Source organism: Triturus cristatus, chromosome 8 (genome assembly GCF_964204655.1).
Source record: "Triturus cristatus chromosome 8, aTriCri1.1, whole genome shotgun sequence".
Classification (NCBI taxonomy): domain Eukaryota; kingdom Metazoa; phylum Chordata; class Amphibia; order Caudata; family Salamandridae; genus Triturus; species Triturus cristatus.
In genome coordinates, this window is record NC_140591.1 from 616,884,393 (window position 1) to 616,909,170 (window position 24,778).

Consider the following 24,778-nt stretch of genomic DNA (forward strand, 5'->3'; position numbering starts at 1 on the left):
TCTTGATGAGTGGTGTAAGTTTATTAGTCTGAACTGATGTGGGAATAGCGCATATTCAAATAGGGGTATAAACTGTGCCTATTCCCCATTTGAGTTCCTTACAGGGCCCCACTGTCCAGCACCACCTTAATCATATGTTGGCCATTCTTACAACAGTTTTCCTACAACTGACAACTCTAGATTAAGTTGCCTTGATGATTTCAGTAAATTGAATATGTGCCTTATCTGAGTTACACTTCTCCTAGTATATGTATTAACATGTGTCTTTCATGGATGCCATATGAATATACTCTATGGTTTACTAATATGAACCAGATGTAATTGTAAATAGGATCATGATTATTTTTTCATCAAAGGATTGATTGTGTCCTTACATATGGGCATAATAAAAGATCAATTGTGTCCTCATATGTCAAAATGATGCACATACAGGGAGACCTTATCCCGTTCACCTAATATGATGATGATTATGTTTGTACAAGTAGTCCCGATCCCAGTCATGATATATGATCATTTGGTGGCACTATATGTAAAAATATGTAAAAATTGTATTTCAATTCTTTAATTATTGTTTGTGTTCAGGATCGAAAATACAGCATTGTATAATGGCTAAGTATCTACGCAACTTACTTAATGTCCAGTGCATACATCTCACACCAACATTGGTGGGTGTGGAAATCGATGCCTGATATTTACAAACCACTGCTTTGGTCTTAGCAGCACAGTGGTTGGATCCACCTACCACGCAATCCACACAGATTACATTATCCTAGTAGAGTTCTGGGCAAATAAAATGATAACGTTTCTATAATGCTCCCCCCTCAGAAATGGCAGAGTAATTAATACCCCCTGTCCAGAGACGCCCGACGGACTTGTACGGTTTATACTTCTATCTGTCTAGATCCTGTGTTATGGTAATTACTTGAGCCCGTGAAGGACTCCGTCACTATTTATTCCATCCTATACTACAGTCAGTCTTTTAACACCCTGATGTATTCCCGTACGTTCTGCACATAATTGTAGCAAAATGCGGTGAGAACATACCAATTCCTTAATATTCCTTTTATTAGTACTTCTGACTATTCAGTTCAGCTACTCTGTTAGCTGTGGGCATTATATGTGCATCACCAACAGCCAGGCTACAGGGTTTCTTTCATCCGATACCCTTCAGTAATAGCCGCTGCCTTCGCGTGGTCTGGGAGTCCTTGCGGATGCGCAGATCACAGAGTCTGTCCTTCAGCTGGTATTAGAAGCTGGAAATGGAACGCTACGATGCGAGCATCGTCCCAGTTGCTAGAAGCATCGTCTGAGCACCTGTCTCTGTGTATTAGGTAAGACGCTGTTCCCCTCGGTCCTCCCCAACCGTTATGGGTTGAATCCTACACCTCAAGCAGGGCATTAGTAATTGGATCCAACTGTTGTTTTAGAAACCGGACTAACAGAACATCCCAAGTGTTGGGTTAATTCAAATACTCCAACCAGTCTACCACGCTGTTTAGTTATATACGGAAGCAAGGTGTCAATTTTAACAATTCCTACTTGGTGAGTGTGGAAGAGGTTCACCACTCCTTCCATAAATGTTAAAGAAAAATGGTGATAACTAATGCAGTTCACCATTGTTTCAGAGGTAACACACCCACGGAGGGTAGTCCATTCACTGGAAGACTTCACAGGCTGGACCCAATTCTGAATACTGATGCTAGATGACTATATTAATATTACGCCAACGGCATTCTTGAGGTGCCTAGGGTAAGCATAGGTCATCTCTACTCCTTTAACAGCCCACACATTAAGTGCAGTCACATTAATTCCCTATCACATTTTACAGTGCCCAGAATCTCCGTCCTGAAGAGACCCCGTAACGATAGAGGGTCAAAACATTGTCGACAAACTGATAAAATATAGTCCAAGAACACTAGAACATACTCTAGGACCTACAATGTATTCAGAAACTTTTAAGGACATACTTTTTACTCCAATAACTAACCCCTATTTGTTAAAAATTGTCACTGTAGCTGTAGTCACTGTTTTGGTTATGGCCACTCCTCTGGGGTCACATAAGTCACAAATTTTCTTAGATGGATTTGTAAATAGTGCCAATACACAGTATAAGTTTACGATATTTTTCTAATTTCTTAAAACTATAATTGCAAATAAAAAGCACATACTTTGGCTGAAGTGAGTGTTGCATAAGAACTGTTTTTGTGGGGCTGTTTTCTCTCTAGTCACATGTGTTCTCTGAAGTCAATTACTTGGTATAACCTAAAAGAAAATAATAAATGTAATACATATTGACTACATCATATGCTATTTTAGTTTAAATCGCTGCAAGACAGTAATACCTTGCGAAAAATATACATTTTGATCTAAATGAGTTCCTTGTGAACAATTGTACTGTGGCTGTTTAGCTATACCCAGTTCACAAGGACATATGGGTTGCTCTTGTTTTTGTCCACCAGGCATTCAGTCAACTGATAAGGACTTGCCAATTAACTGAACAGACTAAAAAAGAAAAGAAATATGGCAATCCATCAAACATGTGAGTAATGGGAAGGCAGCAGGACCTGACAACATTCCTGCAGAACACTGAATGCATGCATTGAAACATCAGTAGAAATGCTCGATCTCATGTTTGGAGGGATCTAGGAAGAGGAAAAGGCACCATTAGACAGGAAGGGGGGATATCTCATCAAGATCCCCAAAAAAGGTGACCTGAGTAACTTAAACTATAGAGGGATAACTCTATCAACCCCAGGCAAAGTGTTAACCGAGTCATCATGAACACAATGAAGGAACAAGTTGACGCACAGTTGGGAGACCAGCAAGCTTCCTTACGCAACAATAGATGCTGCACAGACCAGATTGCAACACCGCACATCCTCACTGAGCAGTCTGCATAGGGGGCAGTTCCAGTCCATCAACTTCATTGAATATGGGAAAGCATTCAACAGCATGGACAGAGAGACCCTTTGGAAACTTCTTTGCCACTACGGTGTGCCAGATAAACTCGTAAGAATCACTAGGAACTTTTACGAGGGAATGCCCTGCAAGATAGTCCATGGAGGACAACTCACAGAAGCCTTCCAAGTGAGGAATGGAATCAGCCAGTGTTGTTTGCTCTTGCCTTTTCTCTTCCAGCGGGCCATATACTTGATCATGAAGACAGCCACAGCAAGGAGAAGAAATGGGTCCTGTGGACACCTTGGATGCAGCTCGATGATCTGGACTTTGCAAAAGACCTCGCCCTACTCTTCCAGACACATCTGCAGATGCAAGAGAAGACCTACAATGTGGCAGCCAGAACAGCATAACTTCACTTCAACATCCACAGGGGAAAAAAAGAAGATCCTGAAGACTAACACGGCGAGCACAACTGCAGTCACTCTTGGAGGTGATGCACTGGAAGAGATTGGGCATCACAGACAAGAAGGGCGGCACAGACGCCAAAGTCAAGGCAAGGATAGTCAATGCAAGGGCTGATTTCACTCAGCTACAGAAGATCTGGAGCTCCAAGGAGCCAAAGCTGCAAACCAAAATCAGGCCTTTTAACACAAACGTAAAATTGGTCAATCTGTATGGAGCAGAAACTTGGAGGACAACACTGGCCACCACCTACAAGGTCCAGACATTCATCAACACCTGTCTGAGTAAAATCCCCCAAATCTGCTGGCCAAACAGCATCAGCAACAACGATCTATGGCAGCAGACTTTCCAACTCCCTGCTCGTGAAGAAATCATGAAAGATGCTGGGACTGGATGGGTCACACCCTTCACAAGCCCGCATCAAACATCACAAGGCAGGCCCTGACCTGGAACCCTCAAGGGAAAAGGAAAATAGAAAGGCCAATAAATACCTGGCGCTGAGGCGGACTGCAAGGAGATGGGTGACACCTGGAGTCAGTTTGGAAGAAAAGCCCAGTACAGAAATGGCTGGAGAGTCCTGGTTGATGGCATATACCACAGGAGGGGTATAGTAGTAATAAAAAATGAGTGCTGTAAACTAATTAAAGCAATTTGAACATGGTTGCCAATTGAAGATTCAGATGAAAAACACACATTCCAGAATGCATAGGTAAGGAATGAAGCATAAATCTGGAAAAGGACGAGGATATAATGAGAGCCAACACTTAGTATTAGGCAGGCAGTTAAGGGTGAGGTCTGGTGGAAAGCACAGTTTAGAGCCAACTGTGCAGCTCACTGCTGGAAGGGATTTGGAGCGGTAGGTATGTTAATGTATGTAATATGGGACTTACTCAACTGAAGAGGTTTTGGGGATGTGCTTGATTCTTTGAATAAACTCCGTGACTGCACTGCTCAGGACACTACAGGTGGTTCTGCTGGATGTTTCAGTAGCGGTAAAGGTGCTCTTGCACTTAAGTTGAAGGAAATGCATTTCAGGGCTTTTACCAACAGATAGGTAACAGTGCCCAGTTCTGCCGGGAAAGAGATGGTCCCACATTAGTTATACGATAATGTGTTTACCATAAACATCTATCGAAAAGATTGCCTGTACGATCAAAAACAGGAAAATAATGTAAAGGAAAATTGGAGCCAGTGCTAGCCTTCCAGGCCACTGAATTCTGGAAGCTCATGCGCTAGATATATGAACTAAATGGTGAAAAGTCAGATGGGAGGCAGATCACAGGTATATGACATTTGATCATATTGAAGATGTGTTACAAGGTAAGTCCCAGAAAAGTACACTCACCAACACTTGGTGATATATGTACAATGTTGCTGATAACACTTTGTTCAGCTATGAGTTTTTTTTTAAGGGGGTAGGTGGCGCTAATGGTGAATTTTTGGTAATAGTTTCGTTTGTATTTAACTTTTAAAACCTCAAAAAAACCTATAAAAAAATAAATCTATTGAGTGCTTAAAGAGCTATTAGGTTCCCAACAAAGGCCAGGAAACTTGAAAGAGAAGGGTTTGCGTCAGTCAAGAGAAAGATCCTATATAACGACCAGATAATCATTTTCTTCCCAAAATTAAGTCGTTTGTCAACATCAAGGAGGAAAGAAATGTCAAAAGTCCGAAGATTGTTTTGGGGGGGGTGAGGCTAGGTTGACGGCAACCATCACTGATTTACCCAGCAAAATTGTTATTGATAACGGAGGCCGACACTGATCCAGCAAAAACGTTAATTGGTAATTTATTGGAGAAGTAGTGAAGCAATATCTGAAAACCAGCTGACAGGTGTGCACATGTGGGAAAAGGGCTGCCACAAGTCATCCTAACTGTAGTCTACCTGGTAACTACATTACATGTACTTTTTGAAGTCAAGATAGATTAGAAGAACATACATAGAAAGGTGGATAGTTACAATTTTATGTTCTCTGTTTTTAATTACTTGATGCCGAGCAGTTAGGGTATGGTCTTGGATAATCAATGAAAAACAAATATAAAAAATATTAAAAAATTGAAAGGCGGACATGGTTTCATACTCTTTACTAGTGAGGACTGCACATATGGAATATCTAGCTCTGATGTAATATATTAAAAGTTACCTTTTATTCCAATTAGAGAAACATGGGTGGTCGTACCGGTTACTTATTCTTTGATGACTGTTTCCTCCATGGCTCATTATTTCCTTACAAATGAGACAAAATATGGTGCATCTTGTTGAACAACATAAAGAAAATAATTGTGAAGAAACAGCGTTAACATTAACTAGCGTACCTGATGATTGCCATGTGCACATAGCGGGTGCGCACTCTATGTACAAAAAACTGCAACGTCACAAGTAAATATGCTTTTTCTATCGCAGTATGAACTTAGGCTAGACAAACATTTCTACTTTAATTATTACTAAAACATATGCTGATCAACAGACTCTTCACAACCTAGATTATCGAACATATTGCTTGCATCACCATTTTGTGAAAAAGCAGTTAGGGTTGGTTTGTTCCTATTGGGTTAGGATAAAAATCTATTGACACAGATGATTTTAAAATTAAGTATTGGCAAAGATAGTCTTGCATAAGAGAGCTACTGGCTATGGCAATGTTTTGATGGCAAGCTGTACAGGAGGGTGGATGCTTTTTTAGTGTGGTTAACATTATTTAAAGTGCTATGATACAGCCAGGGCTGATGCACTTCTTTTTTTTTTTTAAGGTGCATTAGCGCTGGATGCATCACAGTCCTTTTTAGGTCTCGCCTACGCAGCGCACACGCGATGCCTAGGAGGACCTTTAGCTGTCGTTCTGCTCTTTTTCGAAGCACATACTCGTGCTTGTGGCGGCATAGACCTTGCGGGAGCGTGCAGGGGCGGGCCACAAGCACGAGTATGTGCTTCCAAAAAGAACAGACTCTACCGGGATCACCTCCTGCTCCCCCCCTCTCTCATGCGCATTCCTTATTTTTTTATTTTTTTTTACTTTCAGCGCGAGGCATGCGGGCTTGTCAATAGGAATGTTCTAAAGTCATGTTGTATGCTCCGCATCAGGCGGATTGTACTCACCATTGGAGACAATGTAATGCAGTGTCAAATCTCCGATACATACATGCTGTGAAGTTTGCCTCTGCCCGCAGCCATCATTTAAACTAAGTGGGATGCTCCCTGGTGAAGGACGGGGGCCACATGGCAAAGCCTGTGTTTGTCTCAGATTCTGCTTGTCTGTTTTCCGGATCCGTCTCTGCTGAGTGGAAGAGGTGTGGTGCCGCGGCCAGAACGACTGACTATGGAATCTGGGGATCATAGTTCGATCCACGGCGCCGGAGGCAGCTTTGCACAGCACCATGTGACTCTGGGCAATAGCTTGCTTAATCTTCCCGACTGCCCCAGCGCCTAGAGACCCTTACGGGTGATTGTTCGCGCTTTACAAATGTGGATTATTATGAGTGCCCGGTGACCGGGGTGAAGGCTGTTTACACTGGGGCCCTCCGTGGGAGGCTCTCGGGCTGTTTTACAGGAGGATCCAGGTGCGGGTCCTCAGAGTGCCGACAGCCGAGTGGGCAGTACATAGGCACCTCCTCCACTGCTGCCCATCCAAGTCTCATCTAAACAATGTACCCTCCGCTATCATCGGTTTAAAATGCAGACGTGTTGAATTTCTTCTGCTGTTTACAAGCGTAAAGCCATTTATTTGTCTTGGACCAGATAACACATCTCAAGGACTCGGCCAGCCTCGCCCGCCACCTCAGGTAGGTGAAAGCATCTCCTTATTATCCGTCAACAAGCAATGACTCCTGAAAACAAACTATCCTTCTCTTCCACTGCTCGTGACAACCTCCACAGACGGCCCTCTGTGGGCACCCACACAAAGTTTGGTTGTAAAGATTTTTTTTCGGAAGGCAGTTGCAGGACTAAAAACAATCGCATTTGCCCAGGCCCAAAACACTGATCGGAGACATGGGTTTAAAGTCTAGACTATAACTAATGGCGTGCTTGGTGCGCCAGCCCAGCAATAGTTTTGATTGTATGCAGTACTTTCAAGCAAAACGATTTACTAACAACTTTAATACACACATATGTCTCTATTGAATGCATTACTAATTTTAGTGCCTTCACTGAGGCAACACTGCTATGGATCAGACCACTCACCTGCATGCAGGTCGCGTAATGATCTCTGCAGCAGCAAGTGCTGAACTCACTGAGATAGCCCAGCGACAATGACTGTATACTCAACTTTCACACAATTGCATGCAGTGAGGTACAATGCTGTAGTCAAGCAAGTTCCTCAACATATTTTCAATCTGTTTTCCTCTGTAGGGTAGGGGAGTGCTGACCATTATGTTTCACCTGAGAGAGCACAGTGCACTGTCGCTTGCAACGGTTTATTGGTTCTAAGAAAAAATATAACAAGCATTGGCATAGCCAATAGGTTTCGCCTTTGGGACCTTATAAGTGTTTAGTTATCCAGTACAATATCCTTGGTGCAACAACATAAAGTGTTGCATGGTTAAACACTTATAAGGTCCCAAAGGCGAGACCTACTGGCTATGCCAATGCTGGTTTATTATTATTTTTAGCCCTGCTGCACAGCAACCACACTGCTATACAGCAAGGCTACAAATCATTGTTAAAGACAGGATGCCCATGCTGTACAGCAGGAACAAAAATCAATGGCACAGCCAATAGACTCAAAAGCAAGACCTATTTGCTTTGCTAGTGCTTGTAAGGTCTCGGCCCAACAACTCTTGTGATTCTGAGTAAATCATTTAATCTCCCCATTCATGAAAAAAAAACAATGTAATTTGGTAAAATATCCTTTTACATAAGGAAAACAATTGCACCCATGTCTATGTGTTAGTGAAAATACATTTGGAAGCAGATAACATGTTCTCCCAATAAAAGCAGATAACATCTGCATTCAGAAAAACATCCATTTCAAAGCAGAAAATGGCTTATTTGAAGAGTGCGTGGCATAGTAAAACATAGATCCATATGGCAAGATGTTCAACAAGGAGTACAGGTGAAATAAAAGTACTACCTAAAGCACAGCGCGACAAGCAGAACGATAGCAATCAAGCTGAAGCAATCAGTACCTGGTCCATCCTCCAGTCGAAAGAAGAGGAAGTGAGGCAAGCATACACTGGCCAATTAGAAGGTAGCAAATAAGACTGACAATGAAGCCAATGAATGTTGAGCGATAAGCAGGCCGGAAGCCCTTTGTTGTATACAATATCACCCACAAGCATCAGTGCATGCAATGCATGCGCTGTAACATGTGCGACCTAAAAAAGCATTGGCAAAGCCAATAGGTCTTAGCTTTGCAAAAGCTATTGGCTGTGCCAATGTGTTTTAACCATGTTATACTCCAGGATGGATACTGTTTAGCATGTCTAAATGTTAGTGGCATAAAGGAGAGAGGAGTGTCGTAGACTGAAGTGGAGTGGCGTAGACTGGAGTATAGTGTATTGTAGTGCAGTGTCATGGAGTGGCATTCAGTGTTGTGGAGGGAGTAGAGTGACAGTGTGGAAGGGCATAGAGAGGAGTAGAGTGTCGTAGAGTGGAATAGTGTGTGGTAGACTGGAGTGGCAGAGTAAAGTAATGTGGATTGACAGAGGGAGTTGCATAGTGTAGAGTGGTGCAGAGCGGAGTAGATTGTTGTGGAGTGGCATAGAGTGGGGTAGTGTAATAGAGCGGAATAGCATAGACTGGAGTAGAGTATTGTAGAGTGTCAGAGTGGAGTAGCATAGAGTGTCGCGGAGTGGCGTGGATTGAAGTATCATGGAGTGACTTAGAGGGAGTTGTGTAGGAGTGTGGTAGAGTGGCATATATTGGAGGGCCATATAGTGGAGGGTCGTAGAGAGGAGTACAGTTTCAAAGTGGAGGGGCATAGAGTAGGGGCCATAGATTGGAGGGGCACAGAGTAGGGGGCATGGAGTGGAATAGAGTGGAGGGGAACAGATTTTCCGAGGGGATTAGAGTTTAATGGAATAGAGTGGAGTATTGTGGAGTGGAGTGCCGTAGAGTGTCCTAGAGTGAAGCAACATAGAGTGTTACATAGCAGAGTATAGTGGCGTAGAGTGAACAGTAGACTGGCGTAGAGTGCAATGGATTAGAGTGCATCTGTTTTGAATAAAGTGGTATGGAGTGCAGTGACATACAGCGATGTAGAGTGCAGTGGCGTGGGTACAGTGAAGTGGTGCAGGGTAGAGCTTGCATAGAGTGCAGTGGTGCAGAGTAGAATAGAGTGGCGTAGAGTGCAATGAAGTAGAGTTCAATGCTGTAGAGTGCAGTGGAGTAGATTGTTGCAGAGCACAGTGGTGTAGAGCAGACTAGTATAGAGTGCAGTGACAAAGTACATTGGTTTTGAGTAGAGTGGTGTGGATTGCATTGGCGTAGAGTAGCGTAAAGTGCAGTGGCATAAAGGAGAGTGGTGCAGGGTAGAGTGGTGTGGAGTGGTGCAGCCTAGATTGCAGTGGCATAGAGTGGGGTTCCGTAGAGTGAAGTGGAGCAGAGTAGAGTGGCAGAGTGAAGTGTTGTAGAGTGCAGTGGCGTAAATTTGATTTTTCAGAGTAGAGTAAGGTGGCATAGAGCGCATTGTCGTAGGATGCAGTGGTTCATAGTAGATTAGAGTAGATTAGTCTAGAGTGGAGTGGCGTAGCATGGAGTGAGGCAGAGTAGAGTGGAGTGGTATAGAGCGCAGTCGAGTGGTGTAGAATGGAGTGGTGTAGAGTGGAGTGCCGTGATGCAGAGTGCAGTACAGTGACGTAGTGTAGAGTGGTGCAGAGTATAGTGCATTAGCATTGAGATCACCAGAGTGGCGTGGGGCAGAGTGGGGCTGCGCAGCGTAGATTGCAGTGGCACAGAGTATACTGTTTCAGAATAGACTGAAGTTGCGCAGAATGGAGTGGTGCAGGGTAGAGTGCTGCAGTATAGAGTGGCAAAGAGTAGAGAGGTGTAGATTGCAGTGGTGTAGAGTAGAGTGGCATAGAGTCTATTAGATTAGCGTGCAGTGGCTTAGAGTGCATCAATTGCATAGAGTGCAGTAGCATACAGTGTAGTGGCGTAGAGTGCAGTGGTATAGAGTGCGGTGGTGCAGAGTGTATTAAGGTGATAGAGAGCAGTGTCGTGGAGTACATTGTTTTAGAACAGAGTGAAGTGGCATTAAGTGCAATGTCGTAGGATGCAGTGAGTCAGAGTATATTAGAGTGGCTTAGAGTGGATTCGCCTAGAGTGCAGTGGTGTAGAGAGCATTGGCGCAGAGTGCAGTACAGAGGCTTTGAGTAGAATGGTACACAGTAGAGTATAGTGGCGTACATTGCATTGGCATAGAGTGCAGTCGAAAGGTGTAGAGTGGAGTGGCGTACAGGGCAGTAGAGTGGCGTAGAGTGGTGCAGAGTAGAGTGCATTGGCATACAGTGCAGTAGCGTAGAGTGCAGTGTTGAAGATTAGAGTGAGGAAGAGAGCAGTGGGGTACAGTGCACTGCAGCAGACCGCAGAAGAGTGGTACCGAGTAGCATGCAGTTGGGTAGAGTGGCGTAGAGTATAGTGGTGCGGACTAGAGTGCATTGGCGTAGAGTGCAGTAAAGTGGTGCAGAGTAGAGCTGGTGTAGAGTACACTGGCATAGAGCAGAGTGGTGCAGAGTGCAGTGGCGCAGAGTAGATAATTTCAGAGTGAAGTGGTGTTGAGTGTTGCAGGGTAGAATACAGTGGTGTATATTAGAGAGCAATGAGGTAGAGAGAAATGGTGTAGATTGGCATACAGTGCAGAGGGGAAAGTGTAGCAGTGTAGAGTATAGTGGCATAGGGTGCAATGGTGCACAGTAGATTGGTGTAGCGTGCAGTGAAGTGGCATTGAGTAAAGTGGTGCAGAGTAGATTAGAGTGGCATCGAGTGTAGTGGTGTAGAGTGTAGTGAAGTGCTGCAGAGTGGCGTAGAGTGTATTGGTGAAGATGGGCTTGGGGTAGGCTGGTGCAAAGTACAGTGCAGTGGTGGAGAGTAGCGTGGCATTGAGTTCTGTGGCAGAGAAGTCAGTATTGCAGAGTAGAAAGTCGTAGAGTGCAGTGGTGTAGAATAGAGTAGTGCTTAGTGCATTGGCCTAGAGTGGCATACAGTAGAGTGGTGAAGAGTAGAGTGGCGTAGAGAGCTGTGGTTTAGACTACAGTGGTACACAGAAGACTACAGTGGCTTAGAGTACATTGGTGTAAAGTGCAGTGTTGTAAAGTGGTGTAGAGAGCAGTGGGGTACAGTGCAATGGCACATACTACAGTAGAGTGACAGAGTAGAGTGGTGTAGTGCAATCGCGGCTCGTAGTGTGAGTGCTGCGGGTGGCGTAGCGGAGGAGGGTACTCCGGCATACGGCCGACCGGAGGCAAGTACATAAATAAATAAAACGAATTACATTGGGCCTTCAGCACTCTCCAGGACTCATTCGAGTCCTTTCTGAGGAAGGCCAATCTCAAAACTTACCAGACCTTAGAGTTTAGCTCTCTTACTCTGTTCTCTCTCGCCCTCTTATCGTTTGCGCACAGAGAGCGTACACAACCCTTGTTCCTCCAGGCTACTCGTAAGACATTATGTAGTCTGGTAGCAGCTGTCAAGCAGTCGTGATTAAACCACGATGTTTGGGTACTAGCTTCCTTCTTGCGATGGCATGTTAGATTGCTTTTAATCCCTTTGAAAATTCCTTCAAAAGCAATAAGAATCTGATCAGGTGGAGCTCTTACATTAAGGCAGGTCATGACCTCCGGATATTTTTCCACGAGAAATGTATGGAGGAAGTCACATCCCACCACCTTGTCCCACTTCAAGATGTAAAATAATATGGTAGAACACACACAGCGGGAATGTTCTTCAAAGGAAATGAAACATAGTTGCGTGCTTCAGGAGTGTCACTCTCTGATCGGTGAGTGTGGCAGATATATGAATATTGATAGCATCCCCTAGATTAGGGGGCGTCTCCCTGAGCACCGCTGAAGACCCCCAGTCGGATGAGTGAGGGATCTGAAATGTAGATCTGTTTGATGTAGCCAGTGACAACTCTTTTGTGGATTTACATCATGGTGAATATTTATTCTTATATCGATATTTCATCTTTCATATCTAATTCAGATAAATCAAAATGAATTCACTGCATCTTTCGTAGTTTCAAACGGGTCTCCCGATGCATTTCAGGCATCAAAATAGCCCGTCAGGGAAGAATGACTGTAAAATGAACATGGCAAAGATAACATGAGGATACCACTCCTAGAAGGCTGAAACCATCACCGTGTGAGAAAATGTGCAGATGGTTGTGACTGTAAAAATCCAATGAACACGATTGACAGCAATCTAATTGTGTGTAAGTGAAATTAATATGTGGACATGAAGATAAATGTTGAAAGACTGAGTGCGCAAGGGGTATAGATGACGATAATGGAGAGTTCAAAAATTACAAGCGAGTCATCTCAATTAAATCGTAAAATCCGGTACCCGGTAAACAGCCAATATTTCACACTGCCAATTGATGTTAACGTTTTATGGTTGCTGGTGAAACCGTTAATAATCGAAACCCAACCGTATGTAGACTGCTGAAGAATCTTTATCAGTGTATATGCGGGTGTATTCTGGAGATCGAGTCTGGTCGTGAGTAAAAGCGGTCTGAGAAAAACAGTGACACCAAAAGTTACAGCATGCAGTAAGGAACCGCCGAAGCAGGCGTATGTGACAAAAGCGTGCAGAAATTCAGTGCAAGTTGTCGGAATCTACTTCTATCAGCGTGTGTAGGCGTCTAATGACGCTGTGGAAACGAGTGTTCAGACGCGAAGCGAGGCGTGTAAAAGGATCGTGAAGAATAGACAGTGAAGTGGGGACTATCACTGGGTGGTGTAGTGCAGTGAGATGATGGGTGCCGTTTTGTAATGGGAAAACGAAGCATAGAATGAAGTTCTACAGTGAAAGCGAGTGAATGTGAAAGAAGGAAAACTATTAGTGAAACTTCCTGTAACAATAAACAAAACTAGATCGCAAAACAAGAATATTGCGTGTAAATGTAAAATAAGTTACTCGGGTGACTGGTCATGAATAGAAAACGGTGATCACTATGAAGTGAACGTAGACTCTGCGATAGCTTAAAGATAGATAACGAAGAGAGAATGTGACACATATATGGAGTACAAAGGCACAGAGTGACAGGTCATATAAATCAAAAATTATAAGTCACATGAAAATTCCATTCGGTCATTGAGACCGTGTGGTTTCAATGAGTTTAGGAATTTAATCCAATAGTTCTCTCTCTGTAAAAGGTGCTTGTTATTGTCCCTTCCTTCTGTTTTCTTGAGGGTTTCAAGAATGAGGAATTGCAATTGGCTGATGTTGTGACGATTGTCCATGAAATGGGCTGCAATGACTGATTTTGAGTTCCTGGTCCGGATGTTGCTCTTATGTTCATAATCTCTTTTTTGATCTTTCTTTCAGTCTTGCTGACACAAACCAAACCGCAAGGGCATTTTAACATATATACAACATTGGCAGTGTCACAGTTCCCATTGACCTGGAGTCCGATGTTGGTGCCCCTCATGGGATGAGTGATAATGGCCCCCTTGATGACGTTATTGCCGTTACTACAGTTGTGGCAGGGTACAGTTCCTTTAAAATTGATATGCGTGTTGTCTGTGGGTCTCGATGTTATGAGTTCTTTCAAGTTCCTACACCTGGTGTACGCGAAGATGGGTGTATCTTTAAAAAGGCCTTTGAAATCAGGTTCCAAGGCAAGTATAGACCAGTGGCTTATGATGGATTACTTGTATCGTTGACTTATAGTTGAAAATTTAGACACAACAGTGCGTTTTTCTTCGGGCCTCTGAGTTGATAAACCGATCGGAAAGGGATTTTTTAAAGCAATGGTTTTTGGCCTGTTCTAAAATATTATCGGGATAGCCTCTTAGACTGAAACGATCAAGCATATCTTTAGCTTGTTGTTCATAGTTGGTCGAGTTGGATACAATTCTTTTCACTCTCAAGAGTTGAGAGTAAGGAAGATGATTCTTAAGTGCACTGTTGTGGAAACTGTGCTAATGCAGTGGATTATTTCTGTCTATGTTCTTTCTGTAAAGGTTGGTCTAAGGAATTATTAGTTCTGCTTATGAGCACATCCAAGAAAGCTATGAACTTGGCATTGACTTCATAGGTAAATTGAATTCTGTCATTGATGTTGTTCAGTGCGTTCAATGATTCGCTTAAACTGTCGTATGAACCCTTCCAGATGATGAAAATGTCATCCATGTACCTGAAGAATTTCAAGATGTACCCATTGTTTCTAGCCAGAATCCGCTTTGGTACAAGATCTAGCTTACTGCGGGACTTGAAGTCCCACCGGATGTTACAGGTCAGGTATGTGTGATCTCTAAAAACAGTGAACGCCACACATTTATTGTTAAGCCGATCACTTAAGGATTCCAATGCAATAATACAATAAATAGTGGAGCCTATAGAGGGGGAACCAAATGTCTTATCCAGGGTTCGTGTGGTGATATTTATACTGTTTCCAACCCTCATATCCCAGACAACTAAGATCCTATTTAGTGCCTCCCCATAAGGGGAGTGGTTAAAGTGTACCATTTCGTCTCCACGGCCATCAGTTATCCCACAGGCTGCACCGTCCATTAGGTGGCACACCCTGGTATTTAAATCACCCATCCAGTAAATCCTTAGTGTTTTCAGGTGGATAGTGGAGACTTCCACAAGGGCTTTCTTTAGCTCATCTACCACAGTTCCCATCATCCCCTCGAGCTTGTTGTTGTAAAAGTTGATTATCAACAGATCCCAATCATCCTGCCCTACTAAAATTAGGCAATGAAAGTATATGGACTCATAAAAGAACTTCAGGACTCTTGCGCAAAGGGTATTTGCCACAAAAGTGGCTAGCCCTCTCCTTTGCCGTGCCTGCTTTGGCAGTGACTGCAGGTGTCTAGAATGTTCTGAAACCATCAATCGCTATGTCACCCATCTCCTAGGTTTCTTGCAAACAGACTACAACATAATTATTTATTTCATTAAGGCACTCAATATCGTCTCGCTTCGAACTAAAACCTGCGATATTCCAGGATATCATTTTAATTTCCTTAGGGGGGTGAATCTGTTACTGATACATGGCACAATAGAAGCTCTTCTTACAACTGACTCAGGTTGAGCTAAGTTACTTTCTGCTTGTGGCCCAGTCTTAACCCTGCAGACCACATGAAGCTTGTAAAAGTAGCCCAAAGGGAGGGCTTCTTGAGGGTGCCATCGGTAAACATCCCAGTAGATACCTCACCAAGTTCTTAACGTTGAAGTTTAACACAATACAATCCCCCGGAATGGTTTTGGTTGGTGATTCTCCTGACCATAATCATGTCCCTTTATATAAATGTGCCCATTCTACCGAATTTTGGCAGCCAATGCAGTGATTTCCCCATAAGCTGCTCTGCAGATTCATGTTGCAAAGGTATTAATTCCGGCATGTTTACTAGAATGAGCACTGGGGGCTAACCTCAGGTGGAAGAGCGAGGGATGTGATACTGTTTAACTCCCCCGCCACTCTCTGCTGCATATTCCCCCACACCCTGACCCCAGGGAGCATCATAGGTGGTATGGCAGTGGCTGGTGAACTCATTTCTTGGGTGGCACTAGGAGCCCGATTTCTTATAATGCTACACTGGGTTGATGCATGCCAGGATCTGATAGGATGGCAACTATCCCCTCTGTATTGCTTTTGACCTATTGAAGGTTCATCTATACCAAGCGTCATGCGCTGAATGTTCCCTTCATCCCTTCTCTCCTGGGCTACGGACTCTGGTGGGGGATATGGTTGGAAGCTTTGTTACCTCGCTAAGGGAAGTAATAGGCCGTGAAATCTAAGATGCTCCTCCCTTCTCCAACAATGAAGCTAGGTAGGTGCTGTTCTATTCCTTAAGGGCGCATGAACACAGGCTGGATCACCTTTAACAAGGCCTGTTCAATCTTATTACATATACCATAACTTGTTCCTTTAGGGTAGCCCACAATATTGGCCAAGTCAGCAACGTTACACATCATTGTTTTGGAACTGGACGGGGGCTGTTGTCTCACTCCACCCCTCTTTCATTTGACTGGTGGCTCTTTTGGTGAGGTGACACTAGTGTTTAGAGTCCCCGAGTGTTCTTGTGGTGTTTGAGGGCCAAGGTATTCTGGAGGCAGGGGTAACATTAGTTGTGGCGCAGTCTCTGCTAGAAAGATCCCTGCTGGGTTCTCCAAGGGAGAGCCTGCGCTCTGGAAGTTCAATTTCTTTGGTTAGCACACTTGCAGCCCCTACCAGAAAGGAGTCCAGCGTTGCAATTGTTTCTGTACCAGGTTCTGGTTGCTTGGTCTTCACCATTTTGGGCCAAGTATTAGGGCCTGCTGCACGATTTTAGGGGGTGTCCCAGGCCAGCCTCTTCCGGGCACGGATGGGCCCAAACTTTGCCCGGGCACCACGCAGCGCTTAAGAGCGCAATAGGGTCGTGGCCGTGCTCTGGGGCTTGTGATCGTTGCGGTCCTCTTCTGGACCCAAGGAAAAAACAGTGTCCTGGACCTAGCAGCAAACACTTCATTTAATCATGATGGTGACCACTTTTGTATTAAGTGTTCTGGTATAATCTGATGCAGGAATTTGGTTTGCATTAACGCCATCTTAGGTAAGGTTGTTGAATCCAAGCATTTACTTCTGAGAATAATTAATGGGGAAAATTAGACAAACATTAAAAAAATAAAATTAAACATTAAAAAATAAAATTAAACATTGTCCCTATAGGAGCCCTGGATCTTCTGAACTATTCAGTTTTGCTTACCGAGTGAACTGTATTCATATTTTAATACTGATTTCAGAAGGTTGAATATATTATTTAATGAATGATTGTGTTATCAATGTACAATAATGATTACATTTATTAGTTTCCTTTTCTATATTCAACGTACATGTGGAGCTCTTCATATAGTATCCTATGTGATCTCAGAGCTCTTTTTCGAATGTCTTTTTTTTTAAATAGTTCAATTTTGTTTTTGCTTTAGGTTTCTGCCTTGATTAGGATTGCGCTCACATGCCGATTTTGAAGCATCTTAGTACATGCCACATATACTGCAGTTTTTATGGAATACCTTTGTTTAGTTAGTTTAAGCATGTTTATATTTTTTTTACACTGGCCAACTCAGAAAAAATAATTTTCAACTGTCTGCAGTTGGTACCATGTCAAGCAATTGGAAGATCAAGACTGTTGTGTTTAGTGATAGGAGGATATGTGGTGGCAATATCTTTACATCCATATGGAAAATAATTTATTTCAGGACGATTGTTTTATTGCCAGGCTGCCCATTTCCCAATAACCTTGGATTGAGACATAGGCAATTGTCTCAGTAACAGTGCTGAATGTGCTTTCAATAAGTGAAAAATGCTCTTGTTCTGTTTTGAAGAAGAGGAGGAGACTCAAAAGACTAATTGGGAGGCAAAGCAGTGCTCCTCTTGATAGGCGTATCGACATGAAACAATGGTGTGGATAATTATATTTGAACATAAATGTTAACCAATTGTAAGACTTACAATATATGTTTGACAATTTTTATTTCTGTGTGAGTCTTAAATATTTAAAAACGCTGTTGAAATAATTATTTGGAGCCAGTCGTAAGTAGTCAAACTCAGTTTATTATTAAATAATCAAAACCTTTGACTTAAGCCTTACAATTTTTTTTATTTGTCAGAACTGTAATGTTGAAGATTCTCACACTAAAGTACAAAAATAAAATTTCACATTTACTGAATTAGTTTACATTGTTTTCTAAACCCATCACTTTACTCTGTAATATTTCTCTTCCAAAAGTAAAAAATGCACAAATGACAGAATCACTGTAAACCTGAATAAGCTTACTGAAATAATTAAATAAATTAATGAAAAGGAGAAAGTAAAAAGAAACAATTAAGACAAATGTTTCCTCAAGTTCTTTCCTGTGGCTCCTACTGGCCAAAAAGCATATGCTGTCTTCTTTTGATTGCAACAATTCGATTGTGTATGTAATTTTTCACCGCTCTCCAATCTCTTCCAAAGTCTGTAAGCACGGGGCGGGCAGTAATGCATTTTTCGCAGTCAGATTTCCCAGGAACTTTCATTTTATTAATGAATGCGTACATGAATGTTTCAACTGCTTCTTTTTCTGTAGGAGACCAAGGTTGTCTTACATACTTCCCTGTGTTAGAAAAATAGTAAGAATTTAATCAAATCTTCTGTGCTAATGTGCTGCAAGTAAGCTGAAATCAGAGTAATGATTTATTAAAATGAGCTGAAAATGGTATTATCTCCTAATTTACTGCTGTTCACTAGCTCCACTCAAGACATAAGCCCAACACCATATGGAAAGAGAACCCCAATTGTATATTTACAATCATATATCCTTTGTAGTTTATTCTCATTTAGGTTCACTGCATGCAAATCTCCATCACACCTCTTGAAAATAATCGCTTCAGGACATATTTCAATGGGTGGACACCCATGCATGGACACCAACGCAAGACGTGATTTCACACGTTACGTTTTACATGCAGGAATATTACAAAATATTCTGTGTGCCTCCCTGCCCAGGTTGTGGCAAAGTGGCACAAAAGGCACCATTGATCAACAATGTTCATTAAAGCTATTTAATTTTGCACATTTAGTCAACATGTGAAGGAACAAAATTGTTTTATACTGCAAAGGGCCATGCTCCTTGCAAAATACGAAAAAGTGGGTTTGAAGGGCAAAAGACAGCAAACACCCTAGGATTTGGCACAAGGCCAGATTTTTTAAGATAGCACAATATGGCTTTGACTCAAACCTCTAAGCCAAATGAAACCAGATCCAAATAAAGGCACATGGGCTAAAGAAGTGCTGGCCGAGTTGGACCAGCCCACCCTATTTAGAGAAATCTGCTGATTTTGCTTTTTATTAACCAATGCTGTTTAAGTCAAATTAGATGACTGGCTGCAACATTTGTATTTTCCTGCAACAAGCTCTCACAGTCCAAATGTTCTCACAGCTCATGGGGGATATTTAAAGAGATTTCCTCTCTTAACCTGCCATGCTCAGGCTGCTGACCCTGGATAGGAAAAATGCTAATTAGAAAGGCATCAGAAGGGATGCCCTAGATAGGGTGGCTATCATGCCCTAAATAGGGTGGCTATCGGGCCCTTAGAGGGTGATCTGATGATGGAGCTGCCAGCAGCTTTATATTTAGAAATACAGGACACTAACTACTTATATATAGGGGGCTCAAACAACAAAAGATTTTCATTATAACCAGCATCCCTGCAAATTATTTTCATGTGTATTCTTCTTCTTAAATGTATCTCATGTGGGGATCCTAAAAATCAGCCATGGATGCCACCCACCTAGATGTACATTGGACACCCTTACTGTAAATAGTCTGATACAGTAAACATTTTATTATATTATATCTTTTACCCTAATTTTTCAGATGTTTTTCACATACCTGTTGAAGAAATCCTGGCATGTTTGAACACAGGCTTTTCTAAATGATTCCAAGCCGTTTGTGAGTTCTTAGGGTCAACTTGATAATTATATCTATTTGCTTCATCATCAGATCCGGACTCTTCAGATTCAGACTTGGAATCTTCAGATATAGCTAAAAGATAGACAAAAATGAATATAATTACACAAACAAAAGAGGAATATATATATTTGCTTGTGTGTAGATGACGATGAAGCAGAGTTCTTTTAAATAGTTGTACACATTGACTAGAGATGTGTACTTTGAACCCCCTCAAAAGGTGTTAGTAAAAGATACCGAAACTGTTTCTTACCTGCATCAGGATCAATCTCTTCAAAAAGTTTTTTTCCTTTGAAAGGATCCATTCCTTTTTCAGCTGCATGAAGGATTCGACAGACCTTTGCCAGTTGCAAAGTATCCTCTGGGAGCCTGTAAAACTCTTGGTGGACTTTTAGGTCATGCCCCATAAAACTTGCAAGTTGTTCAATTTCAGCAGATTTTAAATCAATTAACTGTGAAACAGTAGCCACATGCTTCCTTAATCGGGTGGATGTTATATATTCAGGATTCTCTGCACCACAGCTATGTGTAAATTGTCTCAGACAATCACTCCCTCTTATATTTTCCATGGAACTAAAATATGGACTTGCAAAAACATATGTGTTGTGCTCGTTGATGCCAACATTTTGTCTGTTGGTAATTAGAGCGTCAATCGAATGCTTCATGTTTTTAGTGAGGAGAATTGGAACTTTCCTTCCTCCTTTCCCTCTTATTTCAATTCTGATCAACCCGTCAAAAATCTTTTCCAGTTCAGTTAGACTTTTAAAAATATCATCCTGCAAAGGGGATTCATCTTTTTCTTTGTAACTTTTCACCAGAAGTCGTGAAGCTTCACCTTCCCGTCTTCTGTTAAACAGGATAATCTGTGCCAATGTCACCTGGCCTAATTTGTACCAAGACACCACATTTGGATTTTTAATCAATTCTTCTTTGCTATCCTGCGCAAGGAGTTTAAGAAAATTGTGCAATTTATGTAAGTTTTCTATTAATGATAGCAAATTAGGCTTGTTCCACTTCTGCGGATATAAAGTTTTTAATGCAGTTGCTGAAATGTGCATTTCTCAATCAAATTGAATAAGTTGTTTGAACTGTTTTGCTCGTGCGCTTAATTCTACATCTTTGTTTATCAGTGCATCCCCTTCCATAATTGAAGTGATCTTTAATAATGTATGCCGTAATTTTATTGCAGTTGATGGAACTGCATATTGGTTTTTCTCTTTGCTGAAGCCAGTCATTGACTTAACAGCTTTAATTACTTCATTGAACTTCTTTGGATTTACAAAATCATTAACAGAAGTGATGGTGTGGTCATTTTTACGTACTTCCAGGAGCAGTCTAGCTAGTTCTCGCATTTTATTTCTTATATCTGCATGTTGATGAGTAACTTCAACTTTTTGTAAATAAAGCCTTTCACCGAGTTTAACAATGAGAGGGTCATTTCGCACAATTGTTGAAATGTCATCATGTACCATTTTCCTCATGACATTTGTCATACTCTTTTCTAAGAATAGACCAGTGGGTAATATTAAGGCTGCCTCTGCTTGGACTCTTTTTCCAGTGCACTTATTTTCCTCCTTTTGTGGGCATTTTCTTTTGTGTCTCCACAAATCCTTTTTTACGAAAAGTGCAAGACAATGTGTGCATGGCAAATAATTGTTTGCAGAAGACTTACCACAAGGCTGACGCTTTGTTACTATTTGGCCGTCTCCAGCTCTATAAATTTTGGAATTGTATTGGAAATCTCCTTGGTTCCTCAGTCTTTGTAACAATCCTAATCGCTCCTTTGAGCCAGATTTGTAACTAAATATTTTTGCTACCTCTGACTCCTTGAGATGCATTTGTTCATAATGTCTGGCAATTTTAGTGTAGCCTTTTTCACAATAAAAACAGTAATGTTTTTTGTCATATTTGCGTTTTCCATTACTGCTTAAGCATGTTTTCACAGAAATATGAGTCAGTTCTTTTTGATTTTTCTGTGTTTCACCAGCAAAATGTTTCTCTCTTTTGTACTCTTTAATGACTGTGTCCTTTAGTTCATTTGGATCATCCTCTTCATCTGTGGTGACTACATCATGAGAGGAAAACATGCTGTCTTCAGACATAGGACAATATTCTGATTCACCGTCTTCAGATAATGATTCCTTGACCTTTGTGTTCTATAAGACAATAAATTCACACATTATAACTTGCCCTAGACTGAGTTGCATGAAACTTCACTTGCAGAGTTCTGGCCACATGTGCAATTTGACATCAAGGTTAAGTGCAGCTTCATTAAATGGTGTCTAATTTAGTAGAAAACCAAAATGTGTGTGCGTTATATATATATATATATATATATATATATATATATATCAGTCTCAAAGGTGAATAATGACGGGGCACTCCTCTCGGCAAAAAGATGTTATTTTATTTCCAAGTCATAATCCTTCCTACGCGTTTCGAACCGTAGTTCCTGGTCACGGTAGATTATTATATTGGTCCTACCTTGATTTTTAACTTATATACTTTTTTTTTTAACATTCTTTTTATTGGCATTTAAGAATATGAGCATACATACATCACTTGCCGTGAAAATGGGTACTTCACATTAGCGGACAAATAGACCAACGTCCATATAGAGGGTACATATATGCCTTGTTCCGTGCGGAAGTGGTCTGTATGGTTGCAAAGCAGTGCCTGTAAAGAAAACTGGGGAGGAGGACCAAACTGGGGAATGCCATGGAGTTCTAGGTGATGAGTTCTAGGCTATGTCCCAAGTCTGCCATTGGCCGTCCGGCCATATAGCTGCCGCCCATCTAGGGGGGGGTGAGTGTGTGCACCATCCGGGATGAGGAGCCGTGGGGTGCATCAGGTGAGCAGAGGGGGGAACTCAGCTGGCCCGGGGGTGGTGCGGGGGGACACTGGGGGGGATCCCCCGCTGCGGAGACTCGGACCGTGTGAGGCGGTGTGGCGTAGGGGGTATTCATGTCGGCCACCAATGCAGCTGGGGTCTGAGATTGTCTAAATTGGTGTAGTAGGAGCGCCCACTCTAAAGAGACTGGGGTTTTACGGATGCCTTTAGCCTCCTCCTCTCGTATTGCGTCCTCCTCCGCAGCAGCCCATTTAAGGACCGCCCCCACCCAGGCTGCAAGCGGAGGACCAGTAGGGGATCGCCAGTGCATTGCTATACAGCGTTTGGCCAATAAGTGGGCCAGGAAGACGAAGCGCATCGACACCTTGTGTCGTTTTCTCCGCCCTAGGATACCCAGCGCGCAACCCTCCCAGGTAGTCAAATGGGTCAGCCCAGTGAGGTCCCTGAGTGTTGAGTGGATAGAAGTCCAATAGTTCTGGATGCCCGGACAGGTCCAGAACATATGAAAGAAGGCAGCATCCTGCGTCTGACAGCGGGGGCATAGAAATGTAGTGTCGGGATAAAAACTTTGAAGGCGCGCTGGCGTCAGATAGGCCCTATGGAGAATGTGAAACTGTATATTCTTAAAACGGGCATTCCTGGATACTTTTTTGGGGAATTCTATTCCTCTGTCCCATTCGCTGTCGTGAAATGGTCGTCCCGTCTCCTCCTCCCATAGGGCTCTGAGATGCACCAGCAGTGGGGGTGTTAGGTTCCCGATTGATTTATACAACCACGTAATAAGGTGTCGACCCCGTCCCATTTGTAATAGTGTATGTAGGACTGGGTGTGTGGGAGGTTCCCCGTGCGTGAGGTCAGCATATGGTCGAAAGTGGCTGAGGAGTTGACGGTGAAGCAGGAACTGGCCTGGGGGCAAATCGTATTCCTCCATGAGCTGTCGGTATGGCCTGAGCTGTCCCTCGTCAAATAACATTTCCGCTTCGACAATGTCTCTCGCCGTCCATTCCCGAAGCATGGCGGGTGTGAAGAATCCGTTATTTCTGGGCCAGCCGACCAGCGGTAACGATGGTGTGTACGGAGGGCAGCGCGGTGCCATGCGGTGGATACGCTGCACGCATTTCCGGGCAATGTCCACCTGCAGGGGGTAGGTTCGCGTGGGACGGGCACCCGGCAGAAGCAGGCGTCGCAACTCGGGCAGGGGCACAAATCCCGCGACAGTGCATGTGTCAAGCAGGCATCGCTCCGCCGTCCAATATGAGAGCCATTGGAGCTGCGACGCCAGGAAGTAGGCTTCGAATGAGGGCGCCCCAAGCCCCCCTTGCGTCGTGGGCAGTCTTAGCTTGGCCAACGCGATTCTGCGACGTCCCTGCCCCCATATCAGAGAGCTGAGGAGCGTATCTAAATCTTTGAAGAAGGAGCGGGGGGGAATCACTGGGAGGTTGGTGAAGTAGTACAAAAGCCGCGGGACCAGTATCATCTTTGCCAGGGCTACCCGGCCAATCGGCGCTAACGGTAGACTCCGCCAGAACCCAATGGAGGACCGTATTCCTGCTAGTGCCCTCCGATGGTTCCCCTCAAAAATTTCGATTGGGGAGTGATATAATCGAATCCCGAGGTATCGGGGACCCTCCGTCACCCAGTGCAGCTTCCGGTCACCGATCCAGACCTCCCGAGAGGGGGCGTCCGGGTGGAGGGGATAGACCATCGATTTGTCCCAGTTCACCCTCAACCCAGAGGCCTCCGCAAACTCCGACAGGGCGGTCTCAACAGCGGTGAGATCCGCCGTCACATCCCGTAAATATATGAGAAGATCGTCTGCATACATGGATACACAGTGCATGACATCCGCCAGTGGGATACCCCAGGCCTGCCCATCCCCGCGGAGCCGGATGGCCAAGGGTTCTACCGCAAGTGCGAATAAGAGGGGCGAGAGGGGGCATCCCTGTCGCGTGCCCCGGTGTATCGCGAAT

At 43.2% G+C, this 24,778-nt stretch overlaps 1 protein-coding gene across 4 annotated transcripts in view; it reads right to left on the bottom strand.

The window, feature by feature from the left end:
• Positions 1–18,044: 18,044 nt before the first annotated feature.
• LOC146802490 (uncharacterized) overlaps positions 18,045–24,778 on the bottom strand; it is a 175,066-nt gene continuing 168,332 nt past the window's right edge. For all 4 annotated transcript variants that reach the window (XM_085622084.1, XM_085622086.1, XM_085622083.1 and 1 more), the window contains 3 exons: positions 20,211–22,113; positions 19,880–20,032; positions 18,045–18,601 (listed from right to left, as the gene is read on the bottom strand). In XM_085622084.1, coding sequence (XP_085478210.1) covers positions 21,019–22,113 — 1,095 coding nt within the window. In that variant the 3' untranslated portion in view covers positions 18,045–18,601; positions 19,880–20,032; positions 20,211–21,018. The remainder of the gene's footprint in view (positions 18,602–19,879; positions 20,033–20,210; positions 22,114–24,778) is intronic.